At 44.9% G+C, this 22,106-nt stretch overlaps 5 protein-coding genes across 5 annotated transcripts; 2 read left to right on the top strand and 3 right to left on the bottom strand.

Moving 5' to 3' along the window:
* Window positions 1–1,179: 1,179 nt before the first annotated feature.
* Window positions 1,180–2,047, bottom strand: LOC122620661 (enhancer of split M2 protein). Its single transcript, XM_043798242.1, has one exon. It carries the CDS (start codon window positions 1,968–1,970, stop codon window positions 1,278–1,280), a length of 693 nt encoding a protein of 230 aa, XP_043654177.1. The 5' UTR covers window positions 1,971–2,047; the 3' UTR covers window positions 1,180–1,277.
* A 4,624-nt stretch (window positions 2,048–6,671) lies between these two features.
* Window positions 6,672–7,955, top strand: LOC122620662 (enhancer of split m3 protein). Its single transcript, XM_043798244.1, has one exon. It carries the CDS (start codon window positions 6,843–6,845, stop codon window positions 7,521–7,523), a length of 681 nt encoding a protein of 226 aa, XP_043654179.1. The 5' UTR covers window positions 6,672–6,842; the 3' UTR covers window positions 7,524–7,955.
* Window positions 7,956–8,897: 942 nt separating this feature from the next.
* LOC122621953 (enhancer of split m4 protein) lies at window positions 8,898–9,409 on the bottom strand. Its single transcript, XM_043799998.1, has one exon. It carries the CDS (start codon window positions 9,354–9,356, stop codon window positions 8,898–8,900), a length of 459 nt encoding a protein of 152 aa, XP_043655933.1. The 5' UTR covers window positions 9,357–9,409.
* Window positions 9,410–14,324: 4,915 nt separating this feature from the next.
* On the bottom strand, window positions 14,325–14,861 carry LOC122621586 (enhancer of split m5 protein). Its single transcript, XM_043799498.1, has one exon. The coding sequence runs from the start codon at window positions 14,859–14,861 to the stop codon at window positions 14,325–14,327; it is 537 nt and encodes a 178-aa protein (XP_043655433.1).
* Window positions 14,862–18,335: 3,474 nt separating this feature from the next.
* LOC122622026 (enhancer of split m6 protein) lies at window positions 18,336–18,548 on the top strand. Its single transcript, XM_043800130.1, has one exon. It carries the CDS (start codon window positions 18,336–18,338, stop codon window positions 18,546–18,548), a length of 213 nt encoding a protein of 70 aa, XP_043656065.1.
* The last annotated feature ends 3,558 nt before the right edge of the window (window positions 18,549–22,106 follow it).

Raw genomic sequence — 22,106 nt, 5'->3', positions numbered from 1 at the left:
AAAGTGAAACGGATATCAGTTGTTGCGATTCGATATGGTCAGCATCGCAAATTTGTAATTTGTTCAGAAATTTTCATTCGTGTCTTAGCCAAATTATTCCATTTCTTTAAAGAAATGCACCATTTCGTAAAACTAGCCTTAAAATGTTTATCAATAACTAATTATTTTCGGATCTTATATCTTTTCATTTTGTATTCGTTTATCCAAATTGTTTATCCAAATGTTTCCTAAAAAAATACAGTATAGTTGAACCGCAAATTTCGTGTTTGTGGGTTTCAAGTTTCCTGTTTTATATCCGTTTTTGCAACGTGTCTTGTGGTTGAGCTGATAATTATTGGAACCAACTTCCCCAAATGAGGCAGAGCTAATTTGACGGATATTCCCATTTAACCGCAAGCTTATCAGTACCCCTGATAATGGCTGGTTTTCGTTTGCCATATCGAGCTTAACTCCAGAATATGTGAATATAACCCAAATTTCATCAATGATTTGGTAGTGTGATATGCCCATGAAAAAGTTCCTCCTTCCAGTGAAGAGGTCCATTGACTTGAGCGCCTAACTGGGGACATTAGCACAGGATATTGGCTTGCAATCACCCTTAATTCTTGTACATATAGTCCGGGAGCATCGATGTGACATTCACCGCAAGATGATACCAGTTTGCACATCTACCACTCCTTTCAGCTCCTTCGATCGTCTTACCAACCCGTCTGTGCAGACCGCTCATCTGTCAGGGCTCATTAGGTTCCACTCATAACATTGCTTCCGTTATCCTTTGCTCCGATCTTCGTTCTTCCGTTATGTCGTCTGTACTTCAGAAGATCGGGTTCTTCTTTCCGATCCCCCAGAATGATAAAGCGGAATAGGTGCCATTATCAATTTTTTATGTCTGGTACCCCAAGATGATGGATCAATATAATTTGTTCCTTAAGGTGACGATTAAGCAAACGAAGGTCCAAGTTGTTAATCGCATCAACAACGAATCAAACTATCAGTTCGAATAGCCATAAAACCCTAAAACACACTGGTTTTTATTATCAGACTCCTTCCCCCGAAACCCAAACAATAATAAAACATTTGCTTGTTATCTTCATCTGTATTGTACAAAATGATTATGTTTATGTTTAATTTTACATGCAAATTAGTATCACATCAACAACGTTAATATTGCGCGGGGAAATAAATAAATGAAATTACAATAATTAGGGGTACGACCCCCATGAGCATGAGATCTATTCCAGTGATGGGGTGAGGTGATTGTGGGTGGTGGAGTACAACTAGCAGAGCGTTCCGGGCAGCTGACTGAAGCTCTGGCAGAGCAGGGCGTGCAGGAGATCATCGTCCACTCGATCCTGGGTGTTGGCCCAGAAGAAGGTGCCATTATCCGTGCTGATGTACTGAAGCGGCAACTGCAGATCCCAGAGATTGCTGGGCAACTGTGTTGCACTGCTGCTGCTGTTCATGTTGCTGCTGCTGCTGTTCATGTTGTTGCTGCTGCTGCTGCTGCTACTGCTACTGCTGTTGATGTTGCTGCTGTGATGTCGGTGCTGGCAGTTGCGTCCATGCTGGCAGTTGCCGCAGCTCTGGGCGCTGACCTTGTCCACATGCACGCTGCTTATCAAAGTGGGTGTGTTGGGCGGCTGGGTGAGGGACTCCTGCTCCAGCTCCTCCGGCAATTGCCTCAGCTCCAGACCGTACTTGTGGATAGACTCCTCTGGCGTTGACTTGGTGTCATCTTCAATGAGCAACTCCTGCTGCTGCTGTTGCTGCTGCTGTGTGTTGTTGAGATCCACGTTGTTGGGATGGGCCAAGGTCAGTGGGGTGGTGCGACCTTTGCCACCCACTTTCAGCAGGCGACTCAACGGCTTCCACACGTTGCGCATGCGCCGTGTTGACTTTGTGTTCGATGCTGTGGCCGCTGTCAGCGCTGAAGTGCTGCTGGCTGTCAGGTTTTTCGTATCCAGATACATGATTGCTGCGTTGCTTTGCGGAGCTTTTACTTGATTTTTGCTGTAATGCTGTGTTGTGTTGTGTTGTGTTGTGGACAGCGAGCGTTGCGTGTGCGCACCTCGCAAGAGCTGGTCGTTTACTGATGCTGCTGCGCCGGCGTCGCTCATATTTATATATGAGGCGAAGTTGCTGCGCTGCCGATGGCCAGTCAAGAGTGAAATCGTACGCCGGCTGATCTCACGAGCGGCTATAGCCCAAGCACCGTACGAAATTTGAGTGCACTCTCACACACAGAAGAACACTGAACAGTGAACCACAGCCAGGCAGGGGTGAGAGGTGAGCCCGCTGGAGGAGGCGGGGGAGGAGTAAAGGCCTTTTTATGTGCGCGTATTTCCCAAATAAATTCCAACAGGAATCCACAAGCTCCAGTCTTCTGTGTGTGTACTTTTCCCATGCACGTACAATCGACAAGGGCCGCTTGATGAGTTTTGGCTGCAGGTAGATGAAGACCACGTTTCCGCACAGTGGTGCCAGCGCGTTGGAAAATCGATATCAAATATTAAGGGAACTTCAATTTTATATCCTGATAAAATTATGATATGAATGTTATGATAATCATAGAAAAATTATATATAATTAATTTACATATGTATATTTAACTTATTTAATATAAAATTACAGAGAAATTGTATATAATATATTGTAAACATGAAGTTTGTATTGTTATTCATATTATTCATATAATGTTGCATTTGTATGGCTTGGAACCACTGTGCGCATCGCCTGTTCGTCATTTATGCACGACTGACTTTGTTTTCACATTCACACGGTACCCAGAGCCCGGAGCCCAGTAGTACATGGGTTGTTGTCCGGTCTTCAGGCTGCGGGGCTAGGGATTTCGGGCGATGTGGATGGGGGTTAGGGCTCGCCACAGAGCCGTCGTCGAAGGGGCATCGAATAGCACCTGTTCCCTTCTGTGAGCGTGGGACTAAGACGCTGCGCATTTCCGTCCTGGGGAACCGGCAATGGTTAGGGCAAAGGCAATGGTAAAGGCAAAGGCAAAAGGCGCAGGCGTCGCCGTTGTTCGATGTCGATGTCTTCGAGTGTGGGAAAGGGCTTATAAGAATTTCACTTGGTTTTTCGGCTTTTTTCGGGGCACTATTATTGTTGTTGCTTCTGCTGCTGCTGACGCTGACGCTGTTATTTCTGTTTCCTTTCGATGTGATTTTTGTTTCGGCTGAGCAGCTGTTATTGCTACTTGTTCGCCTGTTTGTTGTCATTTATAATCAAGGCTCGCAGAGCCCGGCGCTGATAAGTTCATTTTAAAAAGGGACTAGTCGCAACGAGGGGATTATGACATGTTGTGGTTCACACGCTCCGAACTGGGAACGGAACACATCGGCTGGGAATCGGTTGGCATAAGTATGGGTATGCCATGGCTATGGGCATTCGCATTGGTATGGGGGATCTAATGAGGCCGTGACCTCATTCAGGCAGCAGGTCCTTGCCGGATCGCAGGTTCCCACACTGCACAACAATCGGAGTTAGCTGCGATAACTTGTTAGGCCAGCTCAGCTACGAATCGGGTTTTAATTTTCTTCATATACTCACTCGTATATATTCTGTGCCCGAAACTCGTGCCAATCGCGTGTGCACCGCACGCTTGCGCACCAGAGATCTCTCGACGCGACTTGACTCTGTTGCCTTTGGCCGCTATTAATCTTGGCTGAAACACCACCACCAGCTCCCCTTCCCCCCCGCCATCCCGCGCACTTTTGCCCCCAATCAGCGTCTAGGCTTTGAACTGCACGTTTGCCAAATTGAAAGCGACTGACTTGGCAACACGGACACCGGCTGAAACTCCAACTCGGAGCTCGACTACCAAGCCAGCTCCGACTCCAACTGCGATTGCGATTGCCGCTCCAACAGGGGCCAGCTTGTGCCTGGGCTTGTGCCTTTTAGAGACGGACTCTGGTAGTGTTAGGCGATTCATACTCTCACTTATGTGGGTCTTTGGAACACTTGAAGACATTCGGGAACATATCCATGATTTGATATATGATATAAATTAATCATGTTATGTATATTTGTTAACCTGGTATTTCAAGATTTAGTTTGTACAGTAGTAGCTGAATAGTTTTCTCCTAGAGCATTGGCAATTCGCTGCTCTATGACCCGTCCAGACTGCCTTTACCCATCAGCAACTATTTGGCTTTTAAGCTTTTGGTTCACACGACTGGCGATGGCAACAAGTTTTGCGCAGAACTATATACACATCGACAGACAAACAGACGTGCATATGTGACAAGCAATTAGTGTGCATTGAGGTTAGTCGAAAATGGTTTTGCGGTCTCTCTATTGCTGTCCATCGGTGTCTGCCTGATTATTTTGCATATTCGCATTACTCATACGCCACGTGTGCCGGCCGAGTTGAAAGTTGAGGCATCTTGAAAGGCGAACCATCGAAATGCCTTGAGAGTCTTAATTGTTATGGCTCCAGTCAGCAGAAAGGCAAGCCAAGTCAAGCCAAACGGCTAACGGAAGTCATGGCCAGAAGACAAACAAACAGAGCGATTCTGCAGCATCATGGGAAATGCTTAGCCAGGCAAAAAGCACGGCCACAAAAAAATAACTCCGAGGCGTCCAACCACAAGTGTCATATTGCTGCCATGGTGATAAAGTCGGCCCAACAGCAGCTGCGAAACAAAAAGGGGGCATAAAAAACAGGCAACATTTTATACACTCTGTGCTGACCAGTAGCCCTGAGATCAGCGAATTAAAAAAAATATGTGGAGGACGGGCGAAAAATGAATCTTAGAACGACAACCGGATGTTAAAGTTTATTACGAAAGGCGACAAATGCCGAAGGGTTGGTAATCGGACTATGCAAAAACAGTTTTACTTCTTTCTTTTTGGAACCCCCAATGCGTCGAGATAGCGAAACTGTTACACTTAATCGATACGCTTCAACGAAAAGTCAACCCACAGCCCAAGCCATCGTAGTGGCTGTGCACTGCGAGAAATGTTTTGGCAATGCCAACAAATTGTAAAAATAATGTTATCAAGAATTATCCTGGTTGCATTCGAATTCGGAATATATCAAAATAAATGTTTCACTTGTTGCTGTTGTAAATAGCCTACTTGCTATTACTGATATGGGTTCGAATAGACTAAATACCCCCAAATAGCCCCAAAATTGTTCCATGTGCAGTTGTCGCAGTCATCATCATCAACCAAGCATGCGACATAATTGCGCGAGTTAAGGCTGCCCCTCCCCCCAGCCACCCCTCACCAGTTCGCCCACTGCCCCCCATCGGCGGGCCGACAGTCAACCCGCTTGAAATCAACCAGCAGCAACAGCAACAACATTTCAGCAATCCATCGGATCGCATCACAATCCAGCCATCCGTCCAACGTGTGGGAAACACACGACAAATCTGTTTCCCACGGTCTCGTAAAGTAGGCACACCGCACACACACACACCCATCCCCAACCACTGAACCATGGGACCCACAATCACATAGGCTACTGCCTCGTAGGCTCCCTCGTGTCTCATTCTCATTGTTGGTGTGAGCGGTACGGAGCAGCGGACTTCGACGGCGAATGGGAGCCGAGCACTGTCATCATTGACAATAAGTATGACATGGACGAGGGGGGGATGCAGGGGATGGAGGGTACGGAGCGGGCTGAGAGACACGCGCAGTCGCCGAGAATGAGATCCAATCCGAAAGCCGACTGCGGACTGCCGACTGCTCAGTTTCCCTCTGGCCATGCAATCAATTGAAGACGACGCGCGCCAGAGCACCAAAGCTGCAGATACAGATACATTTGTGTCTGCGGCGGGGCACGCTCTCGCTCGCTCCCATTGCATGCACCTTGGTTCGAAGTCGAGTAGTTTGGGTTAATAATACTAATATTGGAGTTCATGGTATTACTTTTAATAAGCAGATCTTAGAAAAATATTTGCAGATGGCTTGTCCATTTTTATAGCATACTTTTCGGAGCTCAAAGGATATATGATCGCTAATCGTGTATGTTAAATGAATATTTCAACTTGTAGAAAGCTTTTCTAGACAGTTTTATTAACTTTTTAAGAATTATAACAATGTTTTAAATTATTTATTTATTTTAGTACTTAATATTGACCTAGCTTTAATAACGTCCTTTGATTTATGCAATTCTTATAGCATACTTTTAAGAGTCTTCTTTAAAAATTAAGAAATTCCTAAAGATATAAGGTAATATTTATATGTAAATAATTAAAATTTAATTATTATAATTAAAAATTAATTGATTGGATAGTAGAGGTATAGACAAATATTGCTTTGGGAGTACCAATTCCTGTATTGTTATAATACAATTTTTTTATAAATAAGACATAAAGTCAGCAACATGTGGATGTTTATTTACAAGATATAAAGTTCCACAGTGATGGTCCCACTGTACCCCCTGCAGACGGGCCAACCCCCATCGATGGCCTACAGTAGCCTCTCTTTGTGCCGCTGCCGAGCGCCGCTACCGATCCGCGACCGAAAAGAGCCGAAGTGGAACTCGATCTTGGGCCCGAGTGCCTTGGGAGCGTGTGTGAGTGATCATGCGGGAGCTTTGTGGCCGGGAGAGCCCGATGCCCGATGCCCGATCCCCGATCGCCGGGAGAGCCGGGCTGTCATATAAAAGTAGGGCTGGGAACTAGTTTGCCACTCATTTCGTAAAAGTGCCGCCACTCGAACGCACCGCAATCGGTGGAACGCGCAACGCACGCGCAACAAACACGTCAAAAAGTAGTAACCAATCTATGCAACCAACCCAAATCAGAAGTGATAATGTGCAGTTGAGAGACTTAATGCAAGAGAACAATCCTTTAAATACATAAATAACAACCCAATCGATCATGGTCATGGAGATGTCCAAGACGTATCAGTACCGCAAGGTGATGAAGCCGCTGCTGGAGCGCAAACGGCGAGCCAGGATCAACAAGTGTCTGGACGATCTCAAGGATCTGATGGTGGAGTGCCTGCAGCAGGAGGGCGAGCACGTCACCCGGCTGGAGAAGGCGGACATCCTGGAGCTGACCGTGGATCACATGAGGAAACTCAAGCAGCGCGGTGGTCTCTCGCTACAGGGAGTTGTTGCTGGTGTTGCCAGCCCACCCACCTCAACCAGCACCGCCCACGTGGAGTCCTTTCGCTCCGGCTATGTGCATGCTGCGGATCAGATTACCCAGGTCCTGCTGCAGACGCAGCAAACCGATGAGATTGGCCGCAAGATAATGAAGTTCCTATCGACGCGACTAATTGAGCTGCAGACGCAGTTGCTCCAGCAGCAGCAGCAGCAACAGCAACAACACCAGCAGCAGCAGCAAATACCGCAATCATCGGGCCGCTTAGCCTTCCCGCTGCTGGGAGGATATGGACCGGCGGCCGCCGCTGCAGCCATTAGTTACAGCTCCTTCCTGACCAGCAAGGACGAACTGATCGATGTGACATCCGTCGATGGCAACGCGTTATCCGAGACGGCGTCGGTTAGCTCGCAGGAGTCCGGCGCCTCTGAGCCCGTCTGGAGGCCGTGGTAATTGGGCGTGCCCAATATGGATAAGATATCCCTAACATTATAATCGCAACCCAAATAATGGCTATTGACCGTTCTGCAACAAGATCCGTTGTCTTCCAAAGTAAATCATATCAACCTAAGTTAATTGAGGTCTAATCGATTTCTAAATGGTTTTGAAATACTTTTAGTCTAAGTTCCGATAATGGTAATTTGTAAATTAATTGTTTAATTTCAACTGTGATATAACTAAAGTACGATGATCAATCAGTGAATATATATTCGAGTGCGCTAATTTCCTACTCCAAAAGTTCCCTAAGCTTATTAGCTCGTTGCGCTCTCTTTATTGTTTAGCCTATATTAAGCTTTAAATAATTTATAAATGTTAATTTATGATTAGTTGAGAAGAAGAATCAAAAATACACTACCCAAATAAAATAAATGATTAAATTGAAAACACAACCTTTTACTTTTGGGGGATTTTCAAAGTTTAGAGTTTCAGAAGGAGATACACTTTATTATATCTTGTTATAGTAGCAACAGATTGGACACATCTTAAAAACGAATAATATTAAACTAAGGAATATTAAGCAAAATGAACCGAAAACTGCTATTTCTAGTCCCAGGCCGTCAATGTTGTTTACTGCCCCAATAAATTACCTTTAATTGGCGTGAAGACACATCAGCTTTAATGTATGCAACACATTTTCGACTCGACCCTGATTCATTCCCATAAGCAGATCATCTAATTGGAGCCTGTTTTATACCACCAATCCGATCGGCAATCAACGGATCCTCTCTACCTGCTCGAGAACTGGTTGGCATTGTGGTCCGAATCAACAGGCCAAACAACCCCCGACTATCTGCACTACCTGCTGGCAGGTAAATTGATCAACAATAAGACAGAAAAAAGGTTCAGGATCGAATCGGATTAGGGTCCGCTTGTTTTTCAAATGAGTCATGCCAATTAAGAAAGGACTTCGCTCCCTATTTATTTTCTGTGTTGATTTGTAAACGGAAAATTGTTGGAACAATAAGGGGTAACATAGAATTTAGATTCCCATTCAATTATTCTTTTTGGGTGAAATGTAACACAATTTTGGGTAAGGATGACCAATTTTAAATTTGTGATTTAGAGGAAGCCCCATATCATAAGATTGAAAGTAAAAAGCATTGGTTGATTTCATTTAAATTGTATATATATTTTGATTTTTTTTGTAAATGTTAAGTAAAATGTATCACAATTTTTGTAAAGCTCTTCAGTTGAGTTGATCGGCTTGCGTGTTAATTTTTGTGGAATGGTGTCAAAAATTAACGGAAGACGTTGATTAAAGCTGGAGATCCAATGGAAGACATAGTTGCTGGATGATGGATGCAGGTTGCAGGATGCTGATATAGCTTAGGCCTGAACCCAACGGTCCTGGGGGATGGCGATGGCGTTGGAGGTGCTGCAGTAGAGGGGCTCGACGAGGTCGTTGTCGGCTGGCAGATCGGAGACGGCGGTCCAGAAGAAGGTGCCGTGGGCGGTGCGGACGAAGTGAACGGGCACGGTGGGCAGTTGCTCGAACTCGTAGTCCTCAATTTCGCAGGACTGGGAGAGACGCTCGTTGGCCTCGTTCTCGCAGGACTCCAGGGAGGCGCAAATGGAGGCGGACTCCAGATCGGCGTTGCGGCTGTTCTCCATGGATTCGAGGGACTCCAAGGAGTTGGCCTTGAGGGCGTTCTTCAGATTCTGCTCCTCCTCGACGCGCTGCTGCTGCTTGAAGATCTTCTGCAGCAGTTTCTTCACGCTGTAGGACAGCTTCTTGTTCGACTTGATGGTCATGGTGTTGTTGGTGTTGATCTTGTTCTGGCACATGATGATGTGTTTTGGAATTTTGTGTGTGTAGCTGCTGTGTAGCTGAGATGTGTACTGTACGAAGCGTTGAGCTCGAATGATGCCTGATCCTCTGAGCCGGGGTCCTTTTATACTCGCCAGGACGTGGAGAAACCCGAAGCCGAGCAGGTCACAAAACACCGAGTGTGGGAAACTACAAGGATACGTGTCCCGAAAAATCCTATACACAGTGCGGATACAAGGCGAGGCAACAACAAAAACGGCAGGTGTGTTTTTCGAAAAGGGACTGCATCGGCATTAACCTGCGTGCGTCGGAGTGTGACGGCATGTCGTGCCGCTCCGCTCGCACCTGTTGAAGGTGCGGGCAATTTTATCCTGCTGCAGGATCGTGAGAAACGAGACTTTCTAGCAGTTCCCACAGTCTCGCATCGAAAGGATCCTTTTTGAAAAGGAGATTCGTTTTTTTTCCCTTTTTCTGCCGATCACTTTTGGTTTTTATGTGCACTTATCTCATTATGTAGGCAGTGCGAGCGGGACGGACGATGATGGAGCCGAGGGGGCGGGGGAAATCCCTTTTCCATTTCTCGAACACGTGTGCAGCTCGAGAACGTGGGAGAATATTTTCAATTTTCAACGCTCGAACGGAGGCGAACAATTAATGCCCGAAACCAGAAGATAAAATAGCTCAATAGGCAAACAATCCAGAGAATTTGACGGAGCAGGGGGCACACAGATCCCAGATGAGGGACCAGGAATCCTTAACTGCGAGCATTTAATGCGCTGTAATTTGAAATTTATCGAATTGTATGTGGAGGCGAGGCGTTGCCCGAAGGAGCGAGATGGAGATGGAGAAGGAGACGGAGATGGAGGACAAGGATCGTCGACGAAGGAGTTGCTTTTAATTTCTGTTGCTGATGGCACACAATTAGCAGGGGACCGCTTCGTATTATGATGGGTACAAACTATGTAAGAGGGAAGGAGGAGCAGGACCACGAGGACATCGTTGGAGGAGCACACGCACAGCGAGCGCCTGTTGTTTTTTTGTGCGGCTCCTTCTACTTCGTTTTTTTTTGTGGATCGTTGGTTGATGGCGCGTGAGGCGCTGAAGCCAAGGTTTCCCAGGATTTCTTTCGGCTTTTTGTGTCTCGGCTCCCTCTGGATATCTTTGGCGTACTTAATGGATTGTCCTCTGACTTAACCATAAATATTTGGAACCCGGTGTGAGTTGGGACAAATTAAGCAGGACTCCTCGGTGAGAAGTTGTAGGCTGGCGTTAACAGATCGTCCTGGATCTCAGATCTATTGAACTGCTGTGGAGGTGATGATGATTATATGGTTGCCTTTGTTGGCTGGATGGTTGTTATAATAGATCGAGGAGCGGGTCAAAGGATGGGATAATTGGTTTTATTGGTGGATACTTTTGGATCCTGTTCTTTTGAAGAAGATTACTGTACCAATACAAGAAAATACTTGGCAGCTTTATTGTTATAGTTTTGGAGATATCTCAAAATATTTAAATATATATCAGTATCAAAACAGGACGATGCTGCTTTAGCTGCTATTAGCATTTCTGCTAATAAAAACCCGAAAGAATTTTTAACCCACTTACGATAACATAAATGACAAAAATTACAATTGTTGCATATTAAATAAGCATAGGCAAACGTTTTCAGACTTTAAATATTTCATTTTAACAACATCAAAAGATTCCATAAAATAACAACTAAGATTTTCTATAACATTTATAAAACAACAATTGAAAGTTATTTCATTATTTCATGCTCAAGTCTCAATTCAATTTTTGTACAGCTTCATTTCGCCGTAGTCCTGAAAAAGTCATCTAAAAGAGACAAAATGCTGACAGGGAACTGGACCAAAATTCGGGATTAAGAGCTGAAGCCATTCCAATAAAGTCCCTCCTCTTTTCGATGCTACAAAGTATCTTTGATATAGAGGCAGAATATTTCTATAAAATCCCCTGTGTTTTATCACAACAAGAGTTGCCCCGAATCTTTTGAATATCCTTTGCTGTATCAACAGTCCCAAATTATTGAATTACTTCTAGGAATCTGACCTTTATGTCGATGGTCGATTCTCCCAGTTCCTCGTATCGTTTTTGGTTGACTCATGCTACCGCATTATTCGGCCTTATTATGCACGGATTGTGTCGATCTAATTGTGTTTTGGTCCTTTATTTTTTCGGTTGACTCATTGCCCCCAGTTTTCCCTCTGATGGTTATTTTTTTCTGTTCGTTGTTTTTTCTGCACTTTATTGTGTGCCCACGTGCAAGGGGCAAAACAAATAAAAATAGTTAACAATTTGGATGGGAAACCAAAGCCCCGCTGGGGGTCTTTAAAATTTTGGCTGCCCCTGCAGTGGTTTTTTTCTGGGTTTTTGGTGACTACTGTGGTGCCTTCTTTTTCTCCATCACTTGGCTATCTTCCAGGGAAATCTTTGGACGAACACGTGCACTGATTTCTTATCTCAGCTCGATCATTAAAGGTTCCAAAACTGTGGATTAGCCCGACGCACACAAAAGAGGAGAAAGAGAAGAAAAAAAAATAAAATAAAAATAAAATCAACCTGACCCTGGCAGTCCATTGTCTCCCGACCAAGTGTTCAAAGGGGGGTGGGTATGATCGTGTTTGTACACGTGACGACCTCGTTTCGCTCACAGCAGGGTGTTACGATCGAAACTGCGGCCCCGTCACGTCCCTCGAACCACCTATCCAACCAGCCATCCACCAAAAACCCATATATATCCACCATATCTACCCGTAGTGCGGCAACGTGATCAACTTGCGAACGTGAAAATTTCACACATGTGCGTTCGATTGTCGGCGGGAAAAGCCCACCGATCATTGAGGTCTTCCCTCCTCCTCCGGTTTCCGCAGGTCCAGTTACACCGGACAGGACCTTCCACACCCACGCCAGCCGCAGGATGTGCTAACTGCCCGAATCTGTTACGGTATTTCCGTTTACGTTTTCCGTGGTCAGCAGCGTGAACATCAAACGAGGCGTGCGAAAAATTCCGTAGAACGAAAGATGATCTGCACTTGAGTTAGCCAGACGGGCTGAGCTATAGGGATATAGTCGGAGCCATGTGTACAACCGTAAGCATAACAATAACAAGGAGTCGCGGGAAAAGGTTCTAAGGAACAGAATTAATACGAATACTTGATGACCTCTAAAAAGGATAGCTTAAAATCAATCTGTGCATAGATCGTTCTTATTATATGTATATTTTCATTATCCAGGTTTTAGTTTAATTTGTTTGCAATATTAATAACTGATTTGACAGATTCTAAGACGAATAAACTAATTTATTCTTAATTTCAAAGTATGTTTATTATAAGTTTGATTGGTTGAGTAAATGTTTCATTTCCAACTTAGAAGATATACCCAGGACTTCATTAGAATGCAAACTGTGTTAGACTACAACCCGTACTTAAGTATGAATACGATCTGGTGGACCTACGTGGCGGTTTCTTTGGTTTTGTAATGATAAAATAACACAGACAGTAATCAGTGTGGCGATGCACCACACATGTGGGGTCCTTTGGATCATCGAGTTACACAAAGACATTGCACTTGACACGAGACAGCGAGACATGTCTTATATATTTGGTTTTTATTTTTTAGTTTACAAATTAGTATGTGCGATGGTGTGTCGCATATGCGGGAGGCGAGTTCCACGAATGCCGTGGCCGTGGCCATTGTCATTGTTGGTTTAGGATATCATCGATCCGGGCTGCAAGGAGTCCCGTTCCTCGATCCCCGCCCATCACTCAGCACGCACGTGCAGGGCACAAAAGCGGTCGTAATTGACGGTTTAACTCGATGGGCCCGGAACCTCCCCTGGCTGACAAAAACGAGAAAAAAAGTACCAAAACGATATGTGAGCCCTGTCCGGGGGTTCGAGGGGTATGCAGATTCGACAACACTTTGCAACACGTGCAACACCACAGTGTTAAGCTGTTGATCGAGGCGTAGACAGGTCTGTGTCTTTTTTTGTCTCCGCTCCTCGGGGGCGTCGCTTGGTCAGGGGTTTGACTGGGTTTATGGCCGGAGGACCTCCTACTTGGACCCGGGGGAGTTCAACTCTTCGCCGAGGAGGTCGCAGCTGGGGTGTCGAGCACGGATCTTGTTTAGATCGATCATCAGGTGGGGGAGGTACTGCTTAATGTGTGTCTTTTACACGAAAACTGGGGAATTATTCTAATGAATTGCTCAACAAGGGTGATATTCTTCTTTCAAAAGAACAGCACAATATTCTTGAAAATCTTTTTTGTACATATAGGATTACTTTTAATTGGCATTGTCAGTAAAGAGAGATACTCGTATTTAAATGTTCTGTGAAAGAAGATTTTCATATATTCTACTGGTGTAGATATACTGGTTAGATATGGCATTTCAAATCTAAACTAAATAGCAGAGCTATCGTCATAATTTGGCTAAACTTTAACTTATTTGTAAAAAAGTTTTAAAAACTATTTGTATTCATTATTCAAGCCCTAAAAATCTATTAATGATAGTTGTGGCCGTTACCTATTGTTGTTAGGAAAAATTTTCTATGATTTTCTCTTTGCTCAAGATTTATGACAAATAAATCATATTAGATAAATGAGCTATCTGCAAAAGGAAAGACCCCAAAACCAATTAGAAAGTTAGAAAGAAGCGATGATTGTTGTTAGTTTTTGTAAATAAATAGACCAAAGTATTTAAGTTTTTGTGTTTTTTATTTTATAACTATTAAAGCTGTTGTGGTGTTCTCTTAAAAAATAATCCTTAACAAACTAGTAAAGCTTGAGGTGTGCTTATGATCTAAGTAAAGCTGTTATCACATTGTTAACGATTCAATTGGAAGACATGATTCGTTGCAGCAGAGGTTGCTGGTGGAAGACAGGATTCAATGTCGATGCTGAAGAAGATTCTTCAGCTAGAAGACTGGATTCGATGTCGTTGATGATGATGGTAATGGTGGTGATTTACCAAGGGCGCCACATGGTTTCTTCGGCTGGCTTGGGGCTGGCGGCGGATTGGGAGTCCTCGTTATCGCTGTGGTATCCCGAGGAGGCGGGGCTGAGTGGGCGCGGGGTGGAGGTTGGCACTGAAGTCTGGACCTGATCGGCTTGCAGCATGCGCTGGAACTCGACGCCCAGATGGGTCATCACTGTCTTGCCAACATCCACACTCATGGCCGGGGTGCAGGCCATCACGCGGGAGATCTCGCTGACGGCGTTCATGTAGCCATTCTTGAAACTATCCATGGGAAGTGGGGAGACCGGCGCCTGCTGCTTGACGACCTGTTTGCGCATGAAGACAAGTGCCGCCTCCAGCATCTCGGCCTTGTCCATTCGCAGGATGGCATCGTCGCCCTGGAACTCGGCCACCAGGGTCTTCAATGTGTCCAAACACTTGTTCATGCGGGCACGACGCTGGCGCTCCAGAAGGGGCTTCTTCACCTTCAAATAGTGCTGGGTCTTGGAGACGAAAGCGGTGGTGTTGTTGCTCTGTGGTGCCATTTTGTAGTGTGTGTGTGTTTTTTCGTTTGGTAGAATTGTAGAAATGTGCTGAGCTGATCTGAACTGCTTGCAGGATGCTGCTCGAATGATGCTGGATTCCTCGACTGCACCGGCTTTTATACCCGCAGCAGCCGCAGGAGCAGCAGCAGCAGCAGCAACAGCAGCAGCGTGGAGAAGGTCCTTGCTGGAGGACCTGCTACCTGCGAGCACCGTGAAGATGTGGAAATCTTATTGCTATGCTGCGCGTGCGTGGGAAAGGAAACCGAAATCGTTGTGCAAAGAATGAGTTTTCAGGCTGCTTTCCTTGGCTCCCTTTGTGTGTTTTATTCCTTTTTCAATTGTCTAGCCAAGGAGTGTGGGTCCTGGCGACGCATTGTAACTGCAATTAAACCGTAAAATGCTGGCCAAGACGTGGGAACGTGGTGCTCAGAATTGGGCCCAATTGTCTGCGACAAACTGATTCGGTTTGGGCCAGCAAATGAAAATCAAACTCGGTAAAATTGTAATTGTCTTGTTGTGGCTTACTGATCTTTAGATCGTTGAAAGGAATGAAGGAGGATCGTTTAGATCCTTTACACCAGCTACATAACTAAGTATGGGATTTTGGAGGGTGATGTAATCATGTTCTCATACACAATATTTATTTCGGTAACAAATTATGGATAGCAAGCATTTATAGCTATGCAGCTATAAGGAATCAAATGGGTGTATCCAACGTACTTAAAATCCTAAGGATTCGTTATGTGCCCATGCAAGTAATTATAAAATCCAATTCATTACAAACAAGCACTTAACTACACTTTCTAGTCATGGTTTTTTTTTAGGGACCCTTCACCATCGCTGCCCCATAAATCCTGACCCAATGTTCGGCCGATCCCCATGCACACTCCACCGACAACCCTTAACGCTAACCCCAATCCCCATTCCGAATCCAATTCGAATCCCGAGAAAGTGGCTGTCACCGTTGTTAGGGGTCTTAAGGGGTCTCTCGGTTTGTTTTGCTCGATTTTAATATCGTGAGAACCGCTCGAGACGCGTCGTGTGTTTCCCACGCGATGTGCACACCTGCCATTTAAGACGCTTATATGGTTACGATTACAGGCACGGATACACGGAAAGCCGCCGAGACACAGATACTCCACACAGACAACCACTTGGCCGTAAATACACAGAAGCAACAACCAGATGAGGGCACACACATTTATCTGTCGGCACACATTTATTGCGCCGGCGCGACGCTTATTATCAGCCCAAGTAGCAATCGTCGTGTGACTGACTGATGCACTGGCGGATTGACTAACTGCCCGACTGAATAACTGCCGGACTGACTGCCGTACTGACTGACTGCCGGACTGACTGACTGGCTGGCTGACTGACTGGTGAACTGAGAAAACGACTGATTACTGCCTGCTTCACTTTAGTTTTTCACTCTTGTCGCCGTCATTGACGATTGTTTAATTTAAATTGCCGGCTACCAGTCGGCGGGCTTAATGATTATGGCCGGGCCCAGAGCCACAGCCACAGCCACAGCCAGCGCCAGAGTTGCCATCCAAGTTCCGTGGAACTTGTACGCAATAGTTATTTGTACTTTACGACATGGGCTAATTGAACGAACGCACCCGCAGAAGAAGTTTAACGAGCCGTCTGTCATTGATTGAAGTGGTGAATGGGAGTTGCGGGGACGTGGGGATTCGGACTGTCAATGGGCAATCAAATCATTAACGTATCCAAGGTGAGTGAGAATCCCCAGTAGCAGTGGCCCAGCCAACTGACAGCCACTGGATGGATTTCAATGATCCCATCGCCTGACTTGCGTCGTCCGTTCGCCGTTCGCCGTGGGCCAATCCTTTGAGGGATTTATGCCGGACCACCAGTTTGTTTGTCAGGTAAATGTCGCCGGCAAATGTTTGCGCAGCCATAAATTAGCCAGACGATAAGTGGACAATTGTTGGCTGACATTAGCTCAGAGCCCACAGTCCGTGGGATGCTTAGAATAATTCAGAGTTAGCTTTGTGAAGAATGGTCACTTCCTGGTGTTAATGCGATTGTTCTGGCATTATAGTACCCAACATGGGAAAAACACCCAAGAAGTAGATGGGCGGGGAACATCTTCTGCATTTTTACATTTCTTTTATTTACTGTCAAATGAAATTATAATTACTAATGCTTTTATAAATCGAGGTCATTAAGGAATGAGATAAGGTATTTTCAAAGCTAAAGATATTGTCTCACTTACGGCACTTGATTAATTACCCTATCTTATGCAATAAAACTTATCTCAAAGGAGTTTTCTACAGGAAAGATACCCCTTTTATATGTATCTCTACAACAATACCACACAGTCAATCGTTCTAATCGCTAACCATTGAAACTCAATTGACTCCCCGCAAGCAATCAACCTCAAACCCACTTCGTTTGCAGCTCGTGCCGAGGAACAACCCTCGTCCGCCGAATGTCCAACTCCCAAACCCTGGCCCACAGACAACAAACACTTCAGAATTATGAGCCCATATAAGTTGAATTAAAACACAATCAAAAGACGCCACCACAAGTGAAAGCACCTTGCTCTGGCGAGGATTAACTATGCTGCGGTGCTCCACACACGTGACCAACCCACGTCCAATCAGAGGAGCAGCACTTGTTCACCGCCACGCGTTGGCCCACCGCCGAGCTTTCCAGGCCCAAAAGCAAACATCAATCAGGTGGAAGGCGATTGGGAAGCCAACGCGTGACCCAACGGCGGGCGAAGCAATTAACCAAAGTTGAATCAACTCGGCAGCAGCGGCAGGAGCAGCAGCAACATCAGCAAGTGCAATATGTGTCAAAAGGGGCAACAGGCACAGCAACACCAACAGCCACAGCAACAGCAACAAGGAACCACCACCACCACCAACAACACCACCAAGGCAACGAAATGAGCGGGGCTGTGGCCTAAATTGCAAACAGCTGCCACTCGAACCGTGGGATACTTTTTCCCCTAGCCTCAAAAAATCGAGATATACGCTCTGGATAGGGGAAGGAAGGCCCTTTGCTGTCGAACCTTATCCATGGGAACCACAACTGCTCAACGCTCTCAATATTTATTCTGTATTGAAATGGAAAAAAAATGAGGATGGTTCGAGAAAAAAACAAAAATCCAAGGGGATGCACCGGGAGTGGGGAGGGGGGAAAACGAGATTATCCTGCACGTGTTGAGCTTGCTGCGGTGTTCCTTGCGCTGAAAGCGTGGCAGGCGAACGTTGGGCTGATACTTGGGATGATGTTCCTGCTGCTGCTGCTGCTCCTGCGCGGAGTGTGGACATGTGTCCGCCACATGTGGCACTTGTTGTTTTGGGTGGTTGGACTTTTGGGTGGTGGTTAGCTGGCGGGCTATAAAAGCGCGGCACTTGCCATCAGCCCACAACAGTTGCAATTCGAGAATCAACGCGCTAAGAACTTTTATTCGTAAAGTGAAACTACACTCTTGCCATAATCATGTCGAAAGTAAAGAACTTATTGGCCAAAATGCTGCAGCGATTTGGCAAAAACAGCTCACATGCCGACAGTCAGCGGTACGATAGCCTGGAGGAGATTGCCCAGAACCAGGCGAACGAGAGGATGTTAAGGGCAACTCAAGTGGGATTAGAGGAGCACCTCGTCATCTGCTTGGAGACGGAAGCGGGCAGCTTCTACTGGCACTCACAGTAGCAGCAAACGGAGGAACACCACCTGCCCGACAAATCTGAAATGAATCATTGCTGAGAACCAAAACATCCGATTACGAAATTGCTCTCATGTCAACAACCGCAATTATAGCAAATAGTTAGTTGCAACAGGAGGAACTACACTACAAACGATGAAGCAGCCAACCTCAATAACTACTATTATTAGTAGCATCTTCAACATCAAAAACTATAAAATTAAATCCAGCAATACAACAAGGAATACTTTGGTTGAAACACCCAGCTGCAATTATAATTGCAATGTCAACCAGTTACACCTCAAAAAAAGCTACAAGCCCATCAGCAACATCAGCAACGGCAAACCACGAAGCAACCGCAACATTGCCACGAAAACCTACAACACCTTGTCAAAAAGCGAGAATATTAGCAGCCGAAACAGTAGCAGCCACAAAAACTATAACAATTGCAGCAATGTCAACAGTAGCAACGTCTTAAGAAATCAAAGCATCGATGACAACAACAGCAGGCACCACAACAATCTCAAGACAACAGCGGCAACTTCATCCAAAGCCACAACTTCATGGAACAAAAACCGGTAGTTAGATGCGACCAAAGCGACTGAATGGATGAATGAATAATACAAAACATATCATTCGATGAATGAATGGAGCTGACGAACGATCGTGCGAATCGAATTGCGTGCCAGCAACAAGTATCCAACTAGTCCAGAGGATGCCACTCAGACATCCTCTCCAGTTGGAGACCTCCAATGGTTGCCAATGATGAATATTAAATACATTTGTGATATGAACTCAAGCTAGCTAGTGTAGTATAAATGTTATTAGCGTATAAGAAAATAAATTAAAAAGAAATCAACTAAAATTATCGCTGTTTGTTACGTGGGAAATTGGGTCGTTAGCAGGAAAAGCAGCCAATTGGATTCTAATTAAAAGAAAATCATACGCTAGGCTTCATCAAATCTTTTAGGCAGCTTAAAAGAGCTCTTTGAAAAGTCTTTGAACAAACATTAATTAGATCGATTGTTAGCTTTTTATATTCACCTTCCGACATTAACTAATTGAAGTTCGTTAATGGAGAAAACCCTCAGCAGCCCAACTGTGTAGCTAATTGAGATCTACTTATTAAATCAAGCGCTGTTTAGTACATCAAATTGGACGTAATAGGATTAGATTATAAAGAAACACTTTCGTAAACTAAAATTCCAACGGTGCCAAATGCAAATCAGAGCCAAACCCTCTTAAGTTGACAACATCCCCGCATATCCGGGCATCAAAGCTAATCGCAGCAAATGATAATCGCCGCCCTGTCATTCCGCACAAAATGATAATTTCCTGTCGCCGATTCTCAAGCTTCAGTCCGGCAAAAAAAATTAAAATTTAACTCTTTTTTATGTTTGTAATTCTGTTTTTTTTTTTTGTTTATTTTGCATTTCATGCGATTTTATTGCGCATGCGTGGCGTGCAGCAAGCTTCTGTTGGAGCCCTTTGGCTTTTGTCTTAAGCTGCCCGCGTCTGTCGCGCGTTTGGCGTGCCACGCATGCGCACACATATTCAATTACACGGCAGCAACATCGAGTGCCCAGCAGCAGCAGCAGCAGGAGCAGCGATTAAAGCGATGCATTGACAATAAGCCAACCCCGATGCGTGCCCAAATGCTTGCCCCCTACTTTATAAAAAGTGGAAAGAAGTGAAAAAACAACAAGAGCCCGGAGCTGGCCATGTGCAGCTCGAAAAATTTTCTCACAGTCGCCAGAAAATTGTAACGGCTCGTTGTGCAGCACACTCTCAGCACGCAGTGCAGCACACACACTTCCTGCCGCAGTCGCAGTCGCAGCCAGCGCGCTGCAGCGTTACTCAAACCGGCCACGAATGTATATTGTTTATATAGTTAACGAATGCGATACATTTAATCTTTAGTGTGTGTCAATTTGCCGTACAGTCATTTAGTTTGCATGTCCCTCGTCGATCCATCGAACAATCATCCCTTTTCTGGGTCCCGGGTCCCACGATGATGATGTCCCGACGTGAGCAGGAATACCATACGCGTATATGTATGCCACTTAGCGATGGTCGATCCCATTCGAACCGAAACCCAGGGACCAAGTGTTCAACAGAAGCTACAATTCAGCATTCATAATTGACAAGAGCGGGAGCGAGGGAGAGGGCTATAGTTATGTGTAGGGCCCACGATGGACAAGAAAAAATTAAATAAAATAAAGGGCAGGTGGTAGTTTTTTCAGCACTACCCGTGACTCGCACAAGCAGCTCGGTCAGATTTACAGTGGTTCGAGTCGAAGCAAAAAGTGCTTGAAAATGGTTCTCAAATCACCCATCTGGATACTGGTAATGCAGAAGGAATCTTTAAAATGCAACCTTCACGAACCTTAATTTTTTCCAAGACTCAGGTTCCCACACACCGTTGCAGCTAACAAAATTATCCGTAGCAAGTAGAAAACACCTTCAACAAAAGTCCCTACATTTCGACCATATACGCCTAGAAAAACCCCTAGGAACGAATTTACCTTTCCCACGTAGCAGATAGTTTAGGAAAAATGCCTTTACAAGTAGAAATACAACGAAAACTCCGTAAACACTTACTCTTAAACCTGCGAATCGTAAAATTGCACGCATCTTCCGTTTGGTAAAACCCAAAGAATCACATTTCAAAATTCACATTCCCACGACTTTTAGTAGAGGTTCTGAAATTAACCGTAGCAAGTTGAAAACAGGCAACCAAAAATCCGTAAGGTACTGGTTTCAAAACCTGCGAGTCCTAAAATTGCACACATCTTCGCCCTGGAAAACCCCATTTCCGACATCCCACACTTCGCATTCCCACGATCCCTACACAAAATTTCTAAAACTTTGCCTAGCAAGTAGATAACAGAATGCGTAAAATCCGTAAACCTTGAATTTCACGTAGTTGGAAAAGCCTTGAAAACTTCATTCAAGCAAGGCACCCTCGAAATTCCCGCATGTGTTTCATCGGTTTGGCCCACTGTGCCATGTGCATAAGGGCTCGGAACTCGGAGCTCGGACTCGGGACTCGCACACGGGCTACCTCCGATTATAACTTATAACACCAACGAGCGAGAAAAATCTTGTGGGAAACTTGAGGGCAAAGTGTTTCCCACGATTCGAATGTCAGTGGAAAGGAAAACAGAGAAGCAGCATGTGCAACCACCGTCGCACCACCACCACTGCACCATCGCATCTTCATCCCCTGCCGAGACTCACTTACACCAAAAACACCTGGAGTCACAGCAATAGCACAGAGAATGTTTTTAAGGCTCTAGAAAATTTTTGGATTTTTTAAAACAGTGTGGTGTACTGGGCTCACTTTTTAAGAACTGCAATGCCTACAAAGTGCACAAATTTAGTTGTTAAGGTACGAATGCATAACTTTATGTTTATAAGTTCTAATTACATTTAAATACTTCAAAAGAAGCCCATTCAAAATATTTGCTGTATAATTGTAAAATAATATACTACTTTCTAGATAGAAAATACCTTTTGCTTGGCTATTTAATATAAGTCAGAACCTTACGAGAATTTTATATTCA

This window comes from Drosophila teissieri, chromosome 3R (genome assembly GCF_016746235.2).
Source record: "Drosophila teissieri strain GT53w chromosome 3R, Prin_Dtei_1.1, whole genome shotgun sequence".
Taxonomy (NCBI): Eukaryota; Metazoa; Arthropoda; class Insecta; order Diptera; family Drosophilidae; genus Drosophila; species Drosophila teissieri.
Note: the sequence above shows the minus strand (reverse complement) of the source record. Positions and strands in the feature narration are given on the sequence as shown.

Bases quoted from the DNA above. Each gene is read 5' to 3' on its own strand.
- LOC122620661 (XM_043798242.1), bottom strand. From the start codon at position 1,970: ATGTATCTGGATACGAAAAACCTGACAGCCAGCAGCACTTCAGCGCTG.
- LOC122620662 (XM_043798244.1), top strand. From the start codon at position 6,843: ATGGTCATGGAGATGTCCAAGACGTATCAGTACCGCAAGGTGATGAAG.
- LOC122621953 (XM_043799998.1), bottom strand. From the start codon at position 9,356: ATGTGCCAGAACAAGATCAACACCAACAACACCATGACCATCAAGTCG.
- LOC122621586 (XM_043799498.1), bottom strand. From the start codon at position 14,861: ATGGCACCACAGAGCAACAACACCACCGCTTTCGTCTCCAAGACCCAG.
- LOC122622026 (XM_043800130.1), top strand. From the start codon at position 18,336: ATGTCGAAAGTAAAGAACTTATTGGCCAAAATGCTGCAGCGATTTGGC.